Consider the following 22,089-nt stretch of genomic DNA (forward strand, 5'->3'; position numbering starts at 1 on the left):
CGATTAATCGCATTTTAACCTATGCTTTAATGAGGACACTAGCAGTGGTTAACTCCAGTTTGCCATAAGCCCTTCCCAAACTAAATCCCTGTGTAAAATGTTAATCTCATCTTTTTATGCCAAATGCAGTACCTGTGAGGGTTTCTGGACAACATCTGTCATTGTTTTGTGTTGGTAATTGATTTTCCAATAATAAATATTTACATATATTGTCATAAAAAAACATATTTGTCCATTCCAATAATGATAAGAGTATTATATAATTGACAAATCTCCCTTTAAGGTACATTTTGAACAGATACAAAAATGTGCGATTAAATTGCAATTAATCACGATAAAATATTGTAATCGATTGACAGCCTTTAATTTTAACCATCGCTTGAATCAGGACACCAGCAGTATTTAACTCCAGTTTGTCACATTGCCACAAGCCCTTCCCAAACTAAATCTCTGTATGAAATATTTATCTCATTTGCTCATGCATGCCACAGCTTGGGACTGGAAGAGGGTAAATACCGCTGTGGATAAGAACAGTGATTTCAGCCTCACGGCACCACTTGTGAAATCTCATATTTCAGAACTCTTTAATATTTGATGCGCTCTCTCGTAAAGCACAACATAATGTTAAATGTTTACACACGATTGTAAAAGCAAACATAACCTCGGAGCTGGTAAATTGAAATGTTATTATAACACAATAGTATAGGGGGATGCAGCACAGACACATGGTGTACATATATTTGGGGTGTTTACATCCTGCTGTGCTGTGGTGGGATCACACCAGCTCCATAACTCTATTACAGACATGTCCTGCCTACCCATCCATCCCTCCATCCTTCACTTTGCTCCTCCTGGGATGAAGCTGGACCAAAATAACATGCAAACCAGCTGACATGCTCCACCACAGCAACAGTAACGGCTTCTTTGTAATTCAAAGCGTTTCAGCATTTTTTGATACCGCTGTCTGTGGCTATTGCTATGCTTTGGGTCTAGCCATGATGAAGTATATAATTCAGTGGAGAACCTCATATAAAAACAGAATTGGGCTCCTGCTGAGCCACTGTGGGATGAGAGTGGCTTCATCTGAGAGGATAAAACGACTGGCTTGAAAGGGAAAGGAACTGGCAGAGAGGCTGATGACACAAGCTTGAGTCACTTTTTATGGATGCTACAAAATAAAAATAGATTGGTTTGGTTCACAGGTTTTGAGCTTCCTTTTTCCGCTATTCATGTTTATGAGCCCCGTTTAAAAATGGCTTCCTCTGGCCGGTGGATTTCAGCTCATTTGCCTGTTTTTACGAGCCAGCCTCTCCTTGTTAATTCAGCCGGTCGACTCGAACCAAAACAATTTAAATCTTAACGAACGTGCTTGTGAATTTAACACCCCTATTATATATTTTTTTTCACCTTTTCCTCACTGCCCCTCCTCTCTCCTCTTATTGATCTCCCATAGCCAATGAGGATGGAGGAATAAGTCATGTCCACAGCACAGTAGCCACATGCACAAATTTACCCAGCAACAAGGACAGGCAGCACATACAGAAATAAGCAGCCAACGAGGCAGTTGTACACGAGTTGATCAACACAGTCAGTCGGTCAAAATCAGCCAACAATGCAGCAACTCATTCACTCATTAATTCATCAATGAATTCAGTCAGTAATCCACCCAACCAGTGTCTAGTGAATACCTGGTGGTGGTAACTGCCCTCCCTTCGATATGAGGTCTAAACAGGGAGAGAGTCAGAGGGACAAGGTCAAGAAGGGGTTAAAGGGGAACACCATTGAAATTAAGAATTCCAATATGGTATTACCATGGCCTAGTGATGTTCAATCCATATTAGTGAACATGAGCTCCTCTCTCTCAAAGCCAGAAACCAGAGAGGTAAGTCTCAGACTTGTAATGTCATAGGGTATAAAGTTTGGAGCTGCTCCATAGACAATGAATGGGAGCCTGATTTTGTGGACCCAAAGAATGTTTGTTTTCTTTTTTATACCCAAAGGAGCTTTATTCTATTGTAGTGTTCTCAGTTGTGAAACAGAAAATGTTCCCAATATTCAGAACATCCCCGAGTGCTCTCAGCATCATCTAGAACATCTTTACCGATTCATTTTCTATGGAGCAGCTCTACACTTTATACTCAATGACATCACAAGTTGAGTTTGAGCACTCAAGTTTTGGGATTTGGGAGAGAGTTGCTTATGTTTATTAATATTTTTTGGACTGTCTTAGACTATAAGAATAACATGTATGAATTCAAAAAATGGGCATAGTTCCCCTTTAATATAATAACAAAATAGAATAGGATAGGATAGGATAGGATAGGATAGGATAGGATAGGATAGGATACGATAGGATACGATACGATACGATACGATACGATTCGATAGCATAGGATAGCATAAGATAGGATAGGATAGGATAACATAGGATAACATAGGATAGGATAGGATAGGATAGGATAGGATAGGATACGATACGATACGATACGATACGATACGATTCGATAGCATAGGATAGCATAAGATAGGATAGGATAGGATAACATAGGATAACATAGGATAGGATAGGATAGGATAGGATAGGATAGGATAGGATAGGATAACATAGGATAACATAGGATAGGATAGGATAGGATAGGATACGATACGATTCAATAGGATAGCATAGCATAGGATAGGATAGGAAGGGATGGGATGGGATACGATACGATACGATACGATACGATACGATACGATAAGATAAGATAAGATAAGATAAGATAAGATAAGATAAGATAAGATAAGATAAGATAAGATAAGATAAGAGAGCATAGCATAGGATAGGATACGATAGGATAGGATAGGATACGATAGGATCGGATAGGATAGGATAGGATAGGATAACATAGGATAGGATAGGATAACATAGGATAACATAGGATAACATAGGATAACATAGGATAGGATACGATACGATTCAATAGGATAGCATAGCATAGGAAAGGATGGGATGGGATACGATACGATACGATAAGATAAGATAAGATAAGATAAGATAAGATAAGATAAGATAGGATAGCATAGCATAGCATAGGATAGGATAGGATAGGATAACATAGGATAGGATAGGATAGGATAGGATACGATACGATTCAATAGGATAGCATAGCATAGGATAGGATAGGATAGGAAAGGATGGGATGGGATGGGATGGGATACGATACGATACGATAAGATAAGATAAGATAAGATAAGATAAGATAAGATAAGATAAGATAAGATAAGATAAGATAAGATAAGATAAGATAAGATAAGATAGGATAGCATAGGATGTGTCAATTTTTATTGTTTGGCCATCACTCTTCAATAACATCGTAATTAACTGCTGAGATGTGGGAAGATGGTGACATTGTTAAAAAGAAGTGCAACTGGGCAAGAAACACGAGCAGACAGGTTTAAAGGATAAGGCTGATGTTATTTTTCTATTGTCAACAAATCCTATAAATTGACCAAAACCAACAACCGGTTTGTTTCTCAGTACTTTTCGACCTTCCCACTCAAACCCATTGGTTCCTACTAGGGCTGTCAAAGTTAATGCAATAATAACGCGTTAACGCTTGGTTTTAATGCCACTAATTTCTTTAATGCATTAACACAACTTGCTGATTTTAGGTTGTAGCGGGCTTAGTTTTAAAGCTAGAGTGAATATACTGGTATCATATGAAACTAGAAAACCTCAGTAATCCATTGGTACCAACCAACAATTTCGGTGAGGAAAAACTGGCATGGCCATTTCCAAAGGGGTCCCTTGACCGCTGACCTCCAGATCAGTGAATGTAAATGGGTTCTATGGGTACCACGAGTCTCCCCTTTACAGATATGCCCACTTTATGATAATCACATGCAGTTTGGGCCAAAAACAAGTTATATTTGTCTATTCTAAAAATGGTGTATTTGAATATTTCTGTATACTGGGGTCCCTAAACAATCTTGGAATTGCATAAATTAAAGTAGCCATTTCACATAGTGAGACCATTTCTTGAAAACATGACGTCACTGTATAAAATGACCTAAAAAGCAATAGGCCTACAGAATGAGTGACAGCCTCACTGCATTATATTTCGTTATATTTTTGTTAATATTTTGATTTCTCACCTGGTGCCTGAATTTTGTGTTTTCTTTTACATAAATAAAGACATTTCCACCCTAACTTGTTGCAGAAAAGGCAGAAATTGATGCATACAAAATTCAGCAGAATGCAGGAAAAGAAGTGTTTGATGCTCAAACAGCTGTTTCAACAATGTTGAAACATAACCTACGCCCTTGACTGTACATGGTCGCCCCTGAGTTTGATTAACCCCCACAGTCACATAATCATTGACTTGCAGGTTTGTCACCCAACAGTTTACAGACCTACTTCCTAGTTCAACTTACTACACCATACTTACTGTAATTGTGCATACACATAGTCACCAACAATTAACACAGTTTCGGGTGCACTACTGTTTTTAGTTTAGATAATCCGGCTAAACTGTTGTTGCTTGTTTATGACTTGTCTGACCTTATTTCTTGCCCTGCCAGTCTTTGCTGTCACAATGTCACCGTGTTCCCAGATTTTAGCAACTTCGGTGAGTGCAGTGTTACAGTATCCTAATGGACAGACATGATAGTCAAAACTACAAAGATAAGATTGAAGTTATAATCAACTAGGAATATATCTTTTGCATTCAATAAATTCCAATTCTCTACCAGTGATTCAAGTAACTTTATTTTGGGTTGACACATGTGAACATGTTCGGGTTTGATCAAATTCAGAGTATCAGAAAGCTGGTTATAATGCCCAGTTTACAGCTACCCTTACAACACCAGTTACTGTGGCATCAAAACTAGGGATGCACCGATACCGATACCAGTATCGGGTATCGGGTATCTGGTTCGATACTGTGCTCATGTACTCGTACTCATACTCGCAAAACGGCTCCGATACAACGGGACCGATACCACTTTACAGCAGTCGCACCGGGAGCAGGGAGCCCCATCACGATGTGGCTAGGTCCGGACGGGGAACACTGTAAAGCTGCGGGCGCGAGCCACCTTCGCCCCGAGCCTTTCCAAGCCGACCTAGAGCCGGTCGCGGCGCACCGCCTCGTATGCGGGATTCCCCAGCCTGCCGTGTGTCGCTCACACCCTCCAGCTGGCTGTTAACGAAGTTTTTTTGGCACAGAGAAGTACTCGCATCGGTACTCGGTATCGGCGAGTACCCAAATATAAGTACTTGTACTCGTACTTGGTCTGAAAGGGGTATCGGTGCATCCCTACTCAAAACATTTTACTGCTCCTTTTGTGGTTTTTCTTTCACAGAATAGCACTGCATTATGGGTATATTTTGATTTCAGCCTACAAAAGTAGAACTGCTTGCTCGATCAGGATATTACTGAGGAGCATCAGAAACATTGTACAGATATTTGTAGAGATCGTTTTTTCTACCGCCGCTCAGTGGAAGAGGGAATATTTGACTGATGGTCAAAGCTTTTAAGTCTTCTTTGATCTGGGGAAATAAATATTCAGTATATTGGTTTATTCACAACATTAAGAGATTCCTTTGCTGGGTATCATAAGTTTGAGTTAACAGTTTGACCTGAATAAGACATTAAACACAAGCACGGTCAATAAGCGGGTTATCCAGTGCACGTGCAGCCAATGACAGGAGTTCTCACCGGAGCGGTAAGTCTAATCATGATATGAAATGTGAAACACACTTCAAGATTATGGAATTCTGATCAAAGCCGAGCCACGTCGAGAGCGTCCTCACAACAAATGAGACCGGCCATATTTCTGCTTGTTTACCACTTCACTGACTGCAGTGACACAGGCAGCTGTTGTTCTGGCGTCATGCACTGCACCGTGACCTGATCCAACCAGCTGGTGGCCATCTATTCCGCACACGCTCATTTTGAAATGATTGATTTTTATTCAACCTTCAAATGAGTTGATGTCGAGCGAACACTATTATAGTGAAAGGGCCAACGTCACCCTAAGGTTCACTTCCAGTACACTGAGCCCTGCCCATTTCTTCTCGGCCGATTAGTCTTCAGAGCATGCATGATTAGCAGTGACCACGGGCTATTGGGCAGCGAGAAAAAACAAATGAGTGAGGCCCGCACAGATGGGATTACATTTTTTCTGACCTGAAGAAACAACTTAACATAATCGTTGATGTGCCACTCTTTCAGAACCGGGTTCTTTGTTGAAATTTCACTGACTTTTGGGACACGTTGTTCGAGCATTTTGGGGTGAGACTTTACTCCCAAAGAGTGAGGCAATAGCTTATTATTATTATTATTATTATTATTATTAATAGTAGAAGAAAGAAAGAAGAACAGGAAGGACAGAGAGGAAAAAGAAGATGGAAAGGAACATATAAGGCAGTAAACAAAAGCAGCAGTAAGGAATAGAGTTGGATGCCTAAGTTTGACGGTCTTACCTTGGAGCGGGTTTTGAAGGTCCTGAAGGCTCCGGTTTTAAAGATGACCCTGTTCCTCTTACACATAATGAAGGACACCATGATGATCACCACCAACAACAGGAAGAGAGGCGTCAGAACGGCCATGATCCACAGGTTGCCGGGCGGCGTCTTCACCACAGCTACAAACACAAATATTACTCCTCAGAATTTGATTGTGCATTTAATCATTCCACAGATTACAAAGCACACACATCGCCGGGACAAGACAAACACAAAGACACCATTACAGATCAGATCAGGCTGTTCAGTACACACTTGAAAGAATAGTTTGACATTTTGGGAAACAGCTTTCTTGCAGAGTTCGATGTGAAGATTAATATCACTCTCATGGTTGTGTATGGAGCTAGAGCCAGCCGGTTAGCTTAGCTTAGCATAAATCTGCCTTTTTGCACCTCTAAAGCTAAAACTAAAACAATTTATATCTCGTTTGTTTAATCTGTGTATGTATTTTTCAAAATCATATTTTCTCTCACATTAACAGAAAACGCCAATGAGTCTGTGTCCATGGATGTCTGTAAATCAGAGGATAATTTTTTTTTAGGTAAATCAACTTTCCAGTAGGAACACTTAAATATCCCTCATTTAAATCATGATGTCGTAAAAGATGTAAAATGAACTAACAGCTGAATCCAGAGTTATTTTCCTCGGCATAATGAACGGTCATCAGACCCACGGGACTGCACCGCCCTGCTGGCTGTATGTGGCTTTAGTAATGGATGAATTGGCTATAATTCATCACTTTTATCATCTTCTAATACACCCGTGGGCTGTATGCTGTCAGCCTGTAATGGGGTGGATGTATTAACGTCTCTGTTCCCAAACAACCGGCTATCGGCCAGTAGCTAGTAGCGCTAACGTTAGTAGCATGAAATAATCAGAATTTAATGTATTAGCATATGGATTGCAGGCTATTTACTAATAGATCCATGGTCTGTGGTCTATTGTAAGTCGATTCTGGAGGTCCTTGACATGTTTGAGATTGCTATCAAAATCTGTATGTTTGATTTTTCTAACTTCCATTTATGTCCATCGCTCACTTTTTACTTTTTTTTGCAAAAAGTTTAAGAAATAAATAAGTAAGTAGAGACATTAAATATATGACAATAAAATAGAAATAATTGAGTTTTACTTTTTTACGGCACTTTGTAGGCGGACGTTTTACTAGCGTCCGTTAGTCGCTTTCAGTCCAAAATGGCCGAAGTGTAGCTCTGCTGCTGTGCGCTGATGTTACAATGGAACGAACAATTGGCTTTCACTTCTTATCAATATACGTTCTTTGATACAGATGAAGGAAAAGAGGAGCTGATAAAAATGTAGATACAATCTGAGTTGCTTTCAAGTTTTACTGTACGCTCAGAGCAATAAGCATCAGACCAGCAGTGAGTGACTCAGGCTACATCCACTTTACTGTTTATTGACCCTCTGACAGGCGGAGGTCGTACCTGCAGCCTGAGAAGAACACTTGGGTTTGTTCGGGAAAACCCCTTTTAAAGTGGCAACAGACACGTTCTTTGCTAACTTATCACTATGAAGGAAATGTTGATTGCACAATGTAATGGCTGTAGAATAATGACGGCATCTGCATTTAGATTGGTTTCCTATCAGCCTCGCTCTCATTATGTAGTTCTGTCTGCCACCAGGTGCGATCTCCTGGGAAAACTGAGGCTCGAATTACGGCAGGGGAGTTGAAAAGTTGGCTGTCTCCACTTTGATCTTTTTTTTTTTTACACTCAATATTCTCCTAAAACATGCAAGAACTAAACATCAATAGAATATTACATTATGGCAGTAGTAGTAGTTGTAGTAGTAGTAGTAGCAGTAGTAGTATTTGATTTTAGGCAAGGCAATTGATGCAGCATTTATTTATTTTTTATCATTGAATTACCATTAGTTTGGAGCATGATATGACATTTATATTATTTATAATACTGTGTTATTTCCCTGATGGATATACTGTATATATATACAGACGTAGGCAAAATTGTTGGTACTCTTCCGTTAAAGAAAGAAAAACCCACAAAGGTCACTGAAATAACTTGAAACTGAGAAAAGTAATAATAAATAAAAATTTATTGAAAATTAACTAATGAAAATGAGACATTGCTTTTGAAATTTGGTTCAACAGAATCATTTTAAAAAACAAACTAATGAAACTGGCCTAGACAAAAATGATGGTACCCTTAACTTAATATTTTGTTGCACAACCTTTTGAGGCAATCACTGCAAACAAGCGATTTCTGTAACTCTCAATGAGACTTCTGCACCTGTCGACAGGTATGTTGGCCCACTCCTCTTGAGCAAACTGCTCTAGCTGTCTCAGGTTTGAAGGGTGCCTTCTCCAGACTGCATGTTTCAGCTCCTTCCACAGATGTTCAATAGGATTTAGATCAGGGCTCATAGAAGGCCACTTCAGAATAGTCCAATGTTTTGTTCTTAGCCATTCTTGTGTTTTTAGCTGTGTTTTGGGTCATTATCCTGTTTGAGGACCCATGACCTGCGACGGAGACCAAGCTTTCTGACACTGGGCAGCACATTTCGCTCCAGAATGCCTTGATAGTCTTGAAATTTCATTGTACCCGGCACAGATTCAAGACACCCTGTGCCAGATGCAGCAAAGCAGCCCCATAACATAACCGAGCCTCCTCCATGTTTCACATTAGGTACAGTGTTCTTTTCTTTGGATGCTTCATTTTTGCGTCTGTGAACATAGAGCTGATGTGACTTGCCAAAAAGCATTCAAAGACATTCTCCCAGAAGCTTTGTGGCTTGTCAATATGCATTTTGGAAAATTCCAGTCTCGCTTTTTTATGATTTGCGTCCTCCTGGGTCGTCTTCCATTAAGTCCACTTTGGCTCAAACAGTGACGGATGGTGCGATCTGACACTGATGTACCTTGACCTTGGAGTTCACCTCCAATCTCTTTGGAAGTTGTTCTGGGCTCTTTGGTTACCATTCGTATTATCCGTCTCTTCAATTTGTCATCAATTTTCCTCTTGCGGCCACGTCCAGGGAGGTTGGCTACAGTCCCGTGGACCTTAAACTTCTGAATAATATGTACAACTGTAGTCACAGGAACATCAAGCTGCTTGGAGATGGTCCTATAGCCTTTACCTTTAACATAAAGGTCTATAATTGTCTTTCTAATCTCCTGAGACAACTCTCTCCTTAGCTTTCTGTGGTCCATGTTCAGTGTGGTACACACCATGATACCAAACAGCACAGTGACTACTTTTCACCCTTTAAATAGGCAGACTGACTGATTACAAGTTTGAAGATACCTGTGATGCTAATTACAGGACACACCTTAGTTTAATATGTCCCTATGGTCAAATTATTTTACATCTTTTCTAGGGCTACCATCATTTTTGTCTAGGCCAGTTTCATCAGTTTGTTTTTTAAAATGATTCTGTTGAACCACAATTCAAAAGCAACAGCTGATTTTCATTAGTTAATTTTCAGTACATTTTTATTTATTATTATTTTTGTCAGTTTCAAGTTATTTCAGTGACCATTGTGGGGTTTTCTTTCTTTAACGGAAGAGTACCAACAATTTTGCCTACGTCTGTATATATATATATATATATATATATATATTGTATATATATATATATATATTAGTAACATTTATTCACATTGCTCAGCTCCAACCAAACTCCAATAAGCTTCTTTTGTGTGAACATTTAGAAAATGTTGCTATCCAACACTCACATTTTGACGTCATCAACATCTTAAATTCTTAAATGCATGTTTTTGTTCTGTATGCATTTTGTCAAGCTCACAATATGAAATTCACATCAGATTAATGTCATAGAAAATAAGGACAAGTAAAATAAGTAACATTGTTTTGTTTTCTGTCTGTCCACATATCATTGTATCACATCACTTCCCTTCACATTCCCTTCATCATCTGTAGTAGGGATGTGCATTACAAGCAAAAATACTATTATTAAAAATATGATTATTATTCGTTTAGTTTTTTTTTCCTTTTGTTTATCACCCTTGGACAGAGCCAGGCCAACTGTTTCGCCTGTTTCCTTATGCTAAGCTAGGCTAAGGCTGTAGCTTCATATTTAGCGCACAGACATGCGAGTGGCATCAATCTTCTCATCTAACTCTCAGCAAGAAAAAGCGAATGATCATTTTTCCAGAATTTTTAATTTTTAATTTAAATTGTATAAAAATTGCATAATAAAGACAGAAATGTATGTTTGAAGACTTGAAATCCACATACCCAAATGTAATATAATGTGCAACATCAAAAAAACTTAAAGTTTTTCACTTGAATATCTTCCAATAAACATCTTTCTTTGAGCTCTCCTGTCACAGAACCGTTTGCCAAAGGGACGTGTTTTCATTAGAAGGACTAATGCAGTTTGTTTCTACTGAGGCTGTTAAGGCAAAATAAATGAATTTTACAAGAACACTGTGTTCAGTTCCTGGCCTGATCACGGTTAGGAGGAGCTGTGACGGGTGCTGATGGTTGTTGGTATCTCTCCAGTTTGGTAATTATAGATTCTGGGGAAATGTGAGGGTGAAGGTGAGAAGGAACACTCTGTCCTCATCAGCAGCTACAGTACGAACATGTACTAGAAAAATATACACTGAACGTAACATCAGATAAGTGTGGGGAAACACTCTTTGATTTTGAGTTTGTGAGTTGGAATTTTTATTGATATTCTAAAGCTTTATTGGCATTATGGAAATGTATAGAAAACCCAAAAGCTACACAACGTCACGGTAAGCCCGAGCTGTTCCACTTCAGTTCAACAGATAAATCCTAAAGAGGAGTTAAACTGGGAATGTTTTCAGCAGTGTGGTGTCTCTACAATGTGCTCTGTGAGTTAACTGTGCTTCTAGAATATGTATATAACCATTTGCATAATAGCTAAATGCAAAAAAGAAAACATATGGAAAAGAAAATCAGTGTAAATATGCAAAAGTCCTATTTGTATGCTGATTATTTCTACAGTTGGAATAAATCAGAAGGTACATGAACAAGTGAGAATAGGGCAGATTTAGATTTTGCATTTCAACGTCAATAAACTATGCATTAATTTAAAAAACATTATGAATAATTAATGTAAATAAGACTTCCTGTCATTGCAGTTAAAGGAATAGTTCAAAATTTGCTTTCTTATTAGGAGTTAGATGATCTTATTAGGAGATCTGTACAAAAACCAAAGTAACCTAAAAATGGTTGGTTTCTGGCTGTCAAAGTTAGAGCAGTAATAACGTGTTAATGCAAATTTGTTTTAATGCCACTCATTTTCTTTAACGCATTAACAAAACTTGTGATTTTTAGATTGTATCGGGCTCAGTTTTCAAGCTAGAGTGAAGATACTGGTATCATATGAAACTAGAAAACCTAAAACATTATTGTTATTTAGCCACCTCGCGAAGGAGGATAAATAACGCTCCAAACTTACGCTAAATTTTGGTGAGGAAAAACTGGCATGTCCATTTTCAAAGGGGTCCCTTGACCTCTGACCTCCAGATGTGTGAATGTAAATGGGTTCTATGGGTACCCATGAGTCTCCCCTTTACAGACATGCCCACTTTATGATAATCACATGCAGTTTGGGGCAAGTCATAGTCAAGTCAGCACACTGACACACTGACAGCTGTTGTTTCCTGTTGGGCTGCAGTTTGCCATGTTATGATTTGAGCATATTGTTTTATGCTAAATGCAGTACCTCTGAGGGTTTCTGGACAATATCTGCCATTGTTTTGTGTTGTTAATTGGTTTACATTAATAAATATATACATACATTTACATAAAGCAGCAGATTTGCCCACTCCCATGTTGATAAGAGTATAATCGTGATTAACTATGGACAATCATGCGATTAATCTAATCAAATATTTGAATCGATTGATAGCCATATTGTTTTCGTTAGCTTAGAATGATCATATCTACATTAGGGAGCCTGTCCTCTTCGCGGAGTCCGCCCTGTTGCTCCACCATGTTTCTACAGTAGCTCAGAACGGACAAACCAAACACTGGCTCTAGAGGGGGCCTTTCATGTTTTTACGTTACCTGAATGCCACCGTAGGTCACACTAAGAAAACAAGAGGTGAGCAGAGGGGTATTCAGTTGGTTGCAATCTGCAACCTCACCGCTGGATATCACTAAATCCTACACACTGGTTCTTTAAGTATAATCTAATCTTACGCCCGGGACACATAAGGAACGTCAGGAGCACGTTGTGGCTGCATGGCGTGGTGGCTGCATGGCGTGTGGGCTGCATGGCGTGGTGGCTGCGTGATTCACACGTCGGGTGTTCACACCAGCTGCATTTCAGCTGCTTGTCTGCTGCGTTTCTGCTGCTGCAGCTGCTGCTGTCAGCCCTTTCTTTCTGCCTTTTAATGGACATTTAATTTCATTATAAATATAATTTATATTTATTTTAGACCGAGAAAGGTTAAGAAACGTGTGGTAATTTGTAAATAATAGTAATAATCAACAATTAAAACTCCTCACTATATTCATTCATGGAGCTTTCCAAGTCACTGCATGTTCTAGAACACTGTCAGTCACATATTTCAGAATAAAAGCCTCGTGTTAACAAATGAAGGAATTCTGTCCACAGAAAAAATGCTTAAGGGCTTCCTGCAGCTGTCAGACTCTACAACCAGCACTGCTCCCAGTAGACCACTTACACACCAAAAACTGTCAATAACTGCACTATACTGTATAATGACTGTGCAATATCATTATCATTATTACTACTCAGGTGTAATTCTTACTGTGCAATATTTTCAGGTGGAATTTCATTTAATTCTCACTGTGCAAAATCATTTTCCACTTGTGCAATTTTGTTAATAGTCTGTTTATTGTCAATACTGTACATGCTCCTCCTATTTTTATACTTCCTTCTATTTAAATGGTTCATATTTTGTTACACTTTGTTTAGCTCTTTTTTTACTGTGTTAGCTGATGCATCTTGTTTTTTGCACTATCCCCTTTGCTGCTGTACACTGCAAAATTCCCCACTGCGGGACTTATAAAGGAATATCTTATCTTATCTTATCTTATCTTATCTTATTTTGAAATGAAAGCAGGAAGTGTTGATTTAAAAATAAGTCTTTACTTTTTTTTCATCTCTGTAACATATTCTACAGATAGACATTGAAACTGTAGTGATCTTGCTGGTATGATGTTAATATACAGTCAATAGATCACCTTCACTGTCTGTTGTTGCTGTGAGACGCAGCTGAGACACACGTCTCACACGGGCAGTGTGGCTGCTCTAACCTGTTAACACGGACGCTGAAATAAAAAACAGCAGGTATCACAGCCGCCACGCGCTCCTGACGTTCCTGGTGTGTCCCAGGCTTTATTCTTCTAATGGAGGTTAGAGCTCTGTCCAAGGAGGCTAGAGAGAGCTGCATTACTTTATCCTGTTAAATGTGTTTATGACCACGTTAAAGTGTTTCTCATAGACACTGACATTTGGGGAAATTATATTGTGTCTCTTGTGCCTGACTTGCTTGTTCTTCTACACATATGATTCATGAGAATGTAACAGAAGACTGTACGGTAAGATATCAAGCTTACGTTCAGCCTGCACTTGTACAAAGTATCCCAGCGTCAGAGCCATGGTCTGGGAGTCCAGACTGCTGAGGGTCTTGGCAGCGGTGGATCCAGTGACAGGTGCTCCGTTCAGCTGGGCGTAGTAGGTCATCTCTGCTGGGTTCTTGGGACCGGGCAGTCGACGCATGCTCACCATCTGGAAGAAAGCAAATAAAAGAGTGTCCGATATGTCAAGCTGATAATGGGATTTTATAAAAAAAAAAAAAAAAAATTGTTTACATACAAAACACATACAAATACATTACCATTACATATTAGCTCTAGACTCATTTGTTCATAAGAGTGTCTTAGGCATAGTTATTTTAAAGCCCAACATATCTCTAGCTTATATCTCTCCATACTAACAGATTAAAAATCCCTGCTACATCTCCAGTTGCCCAATCAAAATTCTGAATCGGCTCAGCTGCTTTGATCATGACGAACCATTTGCTGCAAGATAACTGCACTTGGGGGGAAGACACTCGAGGATAACTGAGTCACTTGAAATCTCAATTTCCTTTCATCGTACATCAAACAATTTTTTTTCTTCTTAATTTTGACGAACACATCACACAGTTTAATCAAACTGTGTGATTAAACACAGTTTGATCCCCCCCCCCCGCCCCTCTCTCTGTAAGCCTTTACCAGTCGCCTCCATTTCTGCAGCTATAAAACTGGTCATCTGTGACTTCCCATAAAACCTTGAGGGTGTGTAAGGCATAAAGCCGTGGAAGAGTCAATCGTTGTCTTAATTTGCACAATATGGAACACCAGGCAGGGAGCTGACATGTACAGAAAATAATATACACACAAACCTCTGTACTTCTATGCTTCTCAGTACCTTCAATTCAAGTACTTTCAATCTCTTACCTTTGTCCCACACTATTAACTCAATCTAATGCTGACATTGCCTCATTTTAAATGACCAAACTCCCTGAGAAGAGTACAAACAAATCACATACAAGTTATTTTCCATGGTTGTCATTGGCAACCTGTGTTTCATCCTGCTAAGCATGTATTTCAAAACTAGAGATGCACCGATCCAACATTTCCAGTCCAGATACCGATGACCATACCTGGGCTCTGGGTATCAACCAATACCGAGAACCGATCCGATACCAGTGTTTAATTAATCAGCTGTATGCCTCTGTGTGGAAGTGGCTGGGATCATTCTGTAATATGTAAGACAACATCAGGCTTGACTTAAACATCGCTTTACTAACTCTGTATAACAAAATGTAACAAATAAATTAATAGATATAAATTTACTGAACTGTTATTTATTATTAAAATAATAAATTGTACACCAGCAACTTGGTAAAAAATCTTCAAAATTAACAGGAATTACATTTCAAGTGTAAACCTTTTAATGCAGGTTGGTCAAAACTGAAACCGGAATTCAAATTCCAGTATATAATATATATATAGTATATAAACATAGAACTGAATTTAATAGATCGACCCTATTGTTACCGATATCCGATCCAGCTATTTAAGTCAGTTTGGGCCTGATATCTGATCCAGTATTGGTTTGGGTGCATCCCTATTCAACACCTTTATGTCCAAGCATTATTCATTAGTTTGTCTATTAATTTATTTATTATGTTTGAAAGTATGATGAGATTGTGTAGCAAAGCAGGGACCGTTTTGAGAACCCTCCTTGTTGATTCAACGATACTCTGAAATGTGATGAGACTTGGATTCTGCTCCCTTACAGCAACCTTTTTAATGCAATAGATGATCAAATTTGCTCTACGGCTACAACGAAGATGTTCTCGATTTTATCGATTCATTGTTTTGTCTCGAAAATGTTGGTGAAATATGTACGGAACAATTTCTAAAGTCCAACTTAAATTGTTTTGTCTGACCAACAATCCAAAACCCACAGACATTAATTTTACTATCACATAAGATGAAGAAAAGGAGCAAAATCCTCAAAAGTGAGAAGCTGGAATTAGTGAATGTTTGGCAGTTTTGGTTGAAAACCAATCTTACTCATTAATCGATTATAAAACAGTTACTGTTTCATTTTCTGGCGATCAACTAATCATTTCAGCTCTAATTCCCACAATCAATTTTTTCAGTTTTCTACCAGCATTTAAGTGCAGCATGCATTTGTGGATCTGTGTGGACCTGGAGACCGTGAAAATGCCCATGAATATCAGTTGTACTATTACCTTCATGCATGTAAGCATACTAACACGCTAAACTAGGTTGATACCCATGGTAAACATGACACCTGCTACATCAGCATGTTGACATGCCATGCTAACATTAGCACAAAGACCTGCCATGTACATAAGTACAGCCGCACAGAGCCGCTGAGTTCGTATCATGTCTTTTATATTATAAAGCAGGTTTAAGTGCTATATAAATAGTGTTAAACTATCAAAATGCTCAATATATGGAGAAATAACACGCATAAACATAATCCTTCCATCACCACCACTGGTAATACACACAATGACATACAAAAAAAACCTATAGGGAATGGGAATGTGACATCATCGATAAAAAGTCGGCCATTTATGGAGGGTGAAGGGTAAGAGTGCCATCCGCTGGCTGTTTACTGCAAATGTCAAAAGATAACACAAAACACTGCACAGTGAGTAAGATTCAAAAGCCAAATTGTAGTATATATAGCATACAGTCAGACACAAAGATAGGCTAACGTTATGGGTTTCATTTCGCAAGATACCGGTAGATTAAATATGCAGTGTTAGCCGACGTTTTGTTAGCATTCCGTTAGCATAACATTAGCTAGCTTATCTCTGTCTGGATCATCATGTAGTTGGCATTTGGCTTGTAGATCTTAATGTCATAGACCTACCCGTTTGTAAATTGAACCTCGGACACCAAAGATGAACATATTTTGAACTGCTGACAGTTCATTAATGCCAAAACACATCAGTGACCGTAATGGGTGGCAAACTGTCAAGATCCTCCTAGTTTTGTCATGATGGCACTGCCTGTAGGCTTAGTGTTTCCTTGTGTTTCCTTTGTTTCCCTGCCCTGTTGTCTCCTGTGTGTTTTTCCCTGTTTGTCTAGTATGTCAGTGTGTTGGGAGGTGTGGCCTTCCTCCTCCTCCTCCTCCTCTGGGCGAGCATTGGGAGCAGCTGAAATAAATCATTCACAATCAACAGCAGTATATCTACCCTGGTCTTCCTGCAACTCATCGCCAGATCGTCCGTCATTCACTGTGGTACATGACGTATTCAGGCTCCCTAGTATCTTGGTTTTTGACTTGCTCATGCTTGTGTTTTTGGATTTTGGATTCACCCTGTTTTTGTCCTCTGTTCAGGTCGGTTCAGCTGAGGCTGCTTCCTGCTTCAACCTGCCTGCTCACTCCTACACGCTGCTCCTAATCAACCTGGATTGTTACCTCCAGGAGATCCTGCCCTGTTCACAGTTACTTGTCTATGATTGTAATAAATTATAGATTTATTACACCTTCAAAGGATTTGTGTTTGTGTTCTGCTATTGAGTCCACGCTTTTGGTGAACAAGATCACAACAGAACGATCTGGCCTTCAAAATGGACTCAGCAGACACAAACACATTTCAGGAGGCTGTTTCCAGCCATGATACTTTATTATCACACCATCACCAGTTAATTCAGGGTTTATTGGAGACCCAACAAGCCTTAGGTAACCAAATGTCTCAGATGGGAAAATGTTTGGAGACAATTTCGGGCCAATTAGCTCCATCCCCCGCTCTGCCTCCTCCTTCTCCTTCTCCGCCACTCAGAGAATCACCTGTTCCTCCACCTGAACCATATGCCGGTGATTTGGGGAGATGCAAAGGATTCCAGCTCCAATGTTCTCTGGTTTTTTCCCGACAACCAGTCACCTTCACCACAGACCAAGCCAAGGTAGCGTATGTTACGGGACTGTTAAGAGGGAGAGCCCTGGACTGGGCTGAAGCAGTGTTGGGAGGAGGAGGGATAAATTCTTTGTCCTTTGATTGTTTCATGAGTGAAATGAAGAAAGTTTTTGATCACCCTGTATGTATTGGAGACGCTGCTAAACGTTTGCTTAACATACGACAGAGTCAAAGAAGTGTGGCGGAGTATTCTGTGGACTTCCGGATTCTGGCTGCGGAGGCTGGATGGAATGACGAGGCATTAAAAGGAGTTTTTCTACACGGTCTGTGTGAACAGTTAAAGGATGAACTTGCTGTCCGTGATGATACTAACTCCCTTGATGCTCTTATTGATCTGTCTATAAGACTGGACAACCGTATGCGGGAGAGACGCCGGGAGAAGAACTACAAATCCCACACTCCCATGAACTTTTTTGCCGCTACTCCTACTCTCGCGAGAGTTGCCTCCGGCTCGTCAGAGACTCACGGCTCCGGTCCCAGCTCCTCTGCTTATTCTGATGAACCCATGCAGGTGGGCCGGGCTAATCTCACTCCCGCTGAACGTCAGAGACGAATCCGAGCGGGTGAGTGTATCTACTGTGGTCAAGTCGGACATTTCCTTGCTGCATGTCCTCTCCGCCCAAAAGAGCGGGCTCACCAGTAGCTGTGGGGATACTGGTGAGTAAGTCTGATGTCCCCACCAACACTAGACCTCGTACTCAAATACCTGCTAAACTGTGTATGAGTAACATGTCCTTGCCCTTGTTAGCGTTGATTGATTCCGGTGCCGAGCAGAGTTTTTTAGATGCTGAGTTAGTCTCTCAGGCTGGCATCAGCATTGAACCCCTTGAGTCTCCTGTTAGAGTCTGTGCTTTAGACGGAAAGTCCTTAGCAGTAGTAACTCACCGCACTGAGCCTCTTTCTCTCATTCTGTCTGGAAACCACCGTGAGCTAATACAATTTTTTGTTTTTTCTGCCCCTATGACTCCTCTTGTTCTCGGACACCCGTGGTTAAAGCTACACAACCCCCAGATCGACTGGTCGACCAGTAGGATTATGGGATGGAGTAGTTTTTGTCATTCCTCGTGCCTGCAGTCTGCATTACCACCTGTAGATATCAGTGTTGCCCCTCCGCCCTGTGCTCCTCCTGACTTGTCTGCTGTGCCCCCTGTATATCATGAGGTCGGTGAGGTGTTCAGTAAGGAGAGAGCATTATCCTTACCACCTCATCGTCCGTATGATTGTGCTATTGAGCTGCTACCTGGTACCACTCTGCCTTCGAGTCGCCTGTACAACTTGTCACGTCCTGAGAGAGGTGCTATGGAGACCTACATAAATGACTCTCTAGCTGCAGGCCTCATCAGACCTTCCTCTTCGCCTCTAGGGGCAGGATTCTTTTTTGTGAGCAAGAAAGACAAGACTCTCCGCCCGTGTATTGATTTTCGAGGGTTAAACAATATCACGGTGAAGAACAAATACTCGCTGCCATTAATCAGCTCTGCTTTTGTACCTCTACAGGGAGCTACCGTCTTTAGCAAGCTAGATTTGCGGAACGCGTACCACTTGGTACGGATTCGAGAGGGAGATGAATGGAAGACAGCATTCAACACACCACTGGGTCACTTTGAGTATTTAGTGATGCCTTTTGGACTGACTAATGCTCCTGCAGTGTTTCAAGCACTGGTTAATGATGTTTTGAGAGATTTTTTGGACCGGTTTGTGTTTGTCTACCTGGATGACATTTTGATTTTTTCCTCTGATCTCGCAGAACACCAGCTTCATGTACGCCAAGTGCTCCAGAGACTACTGGAGAACAAACTGTTTGTGAAAGCGGAGAAGTGCGAGTTTCACGTCAGCTCTGTTGGATTCCTCGGTTACATCATTGAGAGTGGGCAGGTGAGGCCGGATCCGGACAAGATCAAGGCGGTGGCAGAGTGGCCCGAACCTTCCTCCAGGAAGCTCTTGCAGCGCTTTCTTGGATTCGCCAACTTCTACCGTCGATTCATCCGAGATTACAGCAGAATTGCTGCTCCACTGACCAAGCTCACATCCCCTGCTGTTCCTTTTCGCTGGACTCCTGAGGCGGATCAGGCGTTTTGCCTTATTAAAGGACCGCTTTACGTCCGCACCCATCCTGGTGCAACCTGAATCTTCTCTTCAGTATGTCGTGGAGGTTGACGCCTCGGACATTGGTGTGGGAGCTGTCCTCTCCCAACGCTCCAAGACCGATAAGAAGCTACATCCCTGTGCGTTCTTCTCTCGACGCCTGTCTCCAGCTGAGAGCAACTACGACGTGGGAAATCGTGAGTTGTTGGCAGTGAAGTTGGCTCTGGAGGAATGGAGACACTGGTTGGAGGGTTTGGAGATTCCGTTTATTGTATGGACTGATCACAAGAATCTTGCCTACATCCAGTCAGCCAAACGACTGAATTCCCGCCAGGCTCGGTGGGCATTATTTTTTGGTCGATTCGACTTCACCCTTACTTACCGCCCTGGTTCCAAGAACGTCAAGCCTGACGCGTTATCCCGGCAGTTTTCATCAGAGGAGTCACCAAGTGTTTCAGACACCATTCTGCCAGCAGCATTGGTGGTGGGGACGTTAACCTGGGAGGTTGAGTCAGCGGTTCGGGAGGCTCAACGTGAAGAACCGGATCCAGGTACTGGCCCCGCTAATCGAATGTTTGTTCCTGTGTCAGTCCGCTCCCAGGTCCTGCAGTGGGGACACGTTTCCCGGTTCGCTTGCCATCCGGGGATAAGTAGGACTTTGTCACTCCTCAGACGACATTTCTGGTGGGCCACAATGGAGAGGGACGTCAAGGAATACGTCCTCGCCTGCACAGTCTGTGCCCGGGGAAAGACATCTCATCGGCCGCCGGTGGGGTTGCTCCGCCCATTACCCATACCTGGTCGCCCTTGGTCCCACATCGCATTGGACTTTGTCACTGGTCTTCCCCCTTCTAATGGTAAAACAGTGATACTTACCATTGTTGATCGGTTCTCCAAGGCCGTTCATTTCATTGGTCTTCCCAAGCTGCCTTCAGCACATGAGACAGCTGATCTATTGACTAACCATGTGTTTCGCCTGCATGGTATCCCTGTGGACATCGTCTCGGACCGTGGTCCCCAGTTCATCTCTCAGGTTTGGAAGTCTTTTTGTCAAGCCCTTGGAGCCACTGTCAGCCTGTCTTCTGGTTTCCATCCTCAGACGAATGGACAGTCTGAGAGGGCTAATCAGGATTTGGAATCCGCCATACGTTGTGTTGCTGCCACTAATCCCTCTTCTTGGAGTACACAGTTAGTTTGGATTGAATATGCGCATAATTCTCTCTCTTCTGCTGCCACTGGGGTATCTCCGTTTGAGGCCTCATTAGGTTACCAGCCCCCACTGTTTCCAGCACAAGAAGAGGAGTTGGCTGTGCCATCTGTGCAACACCACCTTCAACGCTGCCGCAAGGTTTGGAGGGAGACTATGGCTGCTTTGGTCCGGACAGCCGAGAGAAACAAAGGGATCGCGGATCGTCACAGGACCCCGGCCCCCGTCTACATCCCAGGTCAGAGAGTTTGGCTATCTTCCAGAGATATACCGTTGAAGACTGACTCCAGAAAATTGTCTCCCCGGTTCATTGGACCTTTTGTGATTGAGAGGATTATTAATCCTACCACGGTCAGACTCATCCTGCCTAAGGCTCTTAGGATACATCCCTCGTTTCATGTGTCTAAACTGAAACCGGTCCTCACCAGTCCTCTGGTTCCTCCGACCGATCCCCCTCCTCCCGCCCGGATCATTGACAGTCAGCCAGCGTATTCAGTCAGACGACTGTTGGATGTTAGACGTAGAGGTCGGGGCCATCAGTATCTGGTAGATTGGGAGGGATACGGTCCAGAGGAGCGCTCCTGGGTTCCTCGTTCCCGCATCCTAGATGCGGGGATGGTTCGGGAGTTTCACCGGGCTCATCCTGGGAGACCTGATAGATCGCCTAGAGGCTCTCATTAAGGGGGGGGTACTGTCATGATGGCACTGCCTGTAGGCTTAGTGTTTCCTTGTGTTTCCTTTGTTTCCCTGCCCTGTTGTCTCCTGTGTGTTTTTCCCTGTTTGTCTAGTATGTCAGTGTGTTGGGAGGTGTGGCCTTCCTCCTCCTCCTCCTCCTCTG

At 41.5% G+C, this 22,089-nt stretch overlaps 1 protein-coding gene across 3 annotated transcripts in view; it reads right to left on the reverse strand.

Annotated features, from left to right (window-relative positions):
* LOC141766917 (UPF0606 protein KIAA1549L-like) overlaps positions 1–22,089 on the reverse strand; it is a 183,751-nt gene that overhangs the window by 59,337 nt on the left and 102,325 nt on the right. For 2 of the 3 annotated variants that reach the window (XM_074634109.1, XM_074634108.1), the window contains exons 10-12: positions 14,064–14,235; positions 6,464–6,624; positions 1,689–1,724 (exon numbers count right to left, since the gene is read on the reverse strand). In XM_074634109.1, coding sequence (XP_074490210.1) covers positions 1,689–1,724; positions 6,464–6,624; positions 14,064–14,235 — 369 coding nt within the window. The remainder of the gene's footprint in view (positions 1–1,688; positions 1,725–6,463; positions 6,625–14,063; positions 14,236–22,089) is intronic. The other variant, XM_074634110.1, reaches the window with a different exon arrangement.

This window comes from Sebastes fasciatus, chromosome 4 (assembly GCF_043250625.1).
Source record: "Sebastes fasciatus isolate fSebFas1 chromosome 4, fSebFas1.pri, whole genome shotgun sequence".
Taxonomy (NCBI): domain Eukaryota; kingdom Metazoa; phylum Chordata; class Actinopteri; order Perciformes; family Sebastidae; genus Sebastes; species Sebastes fasciatus.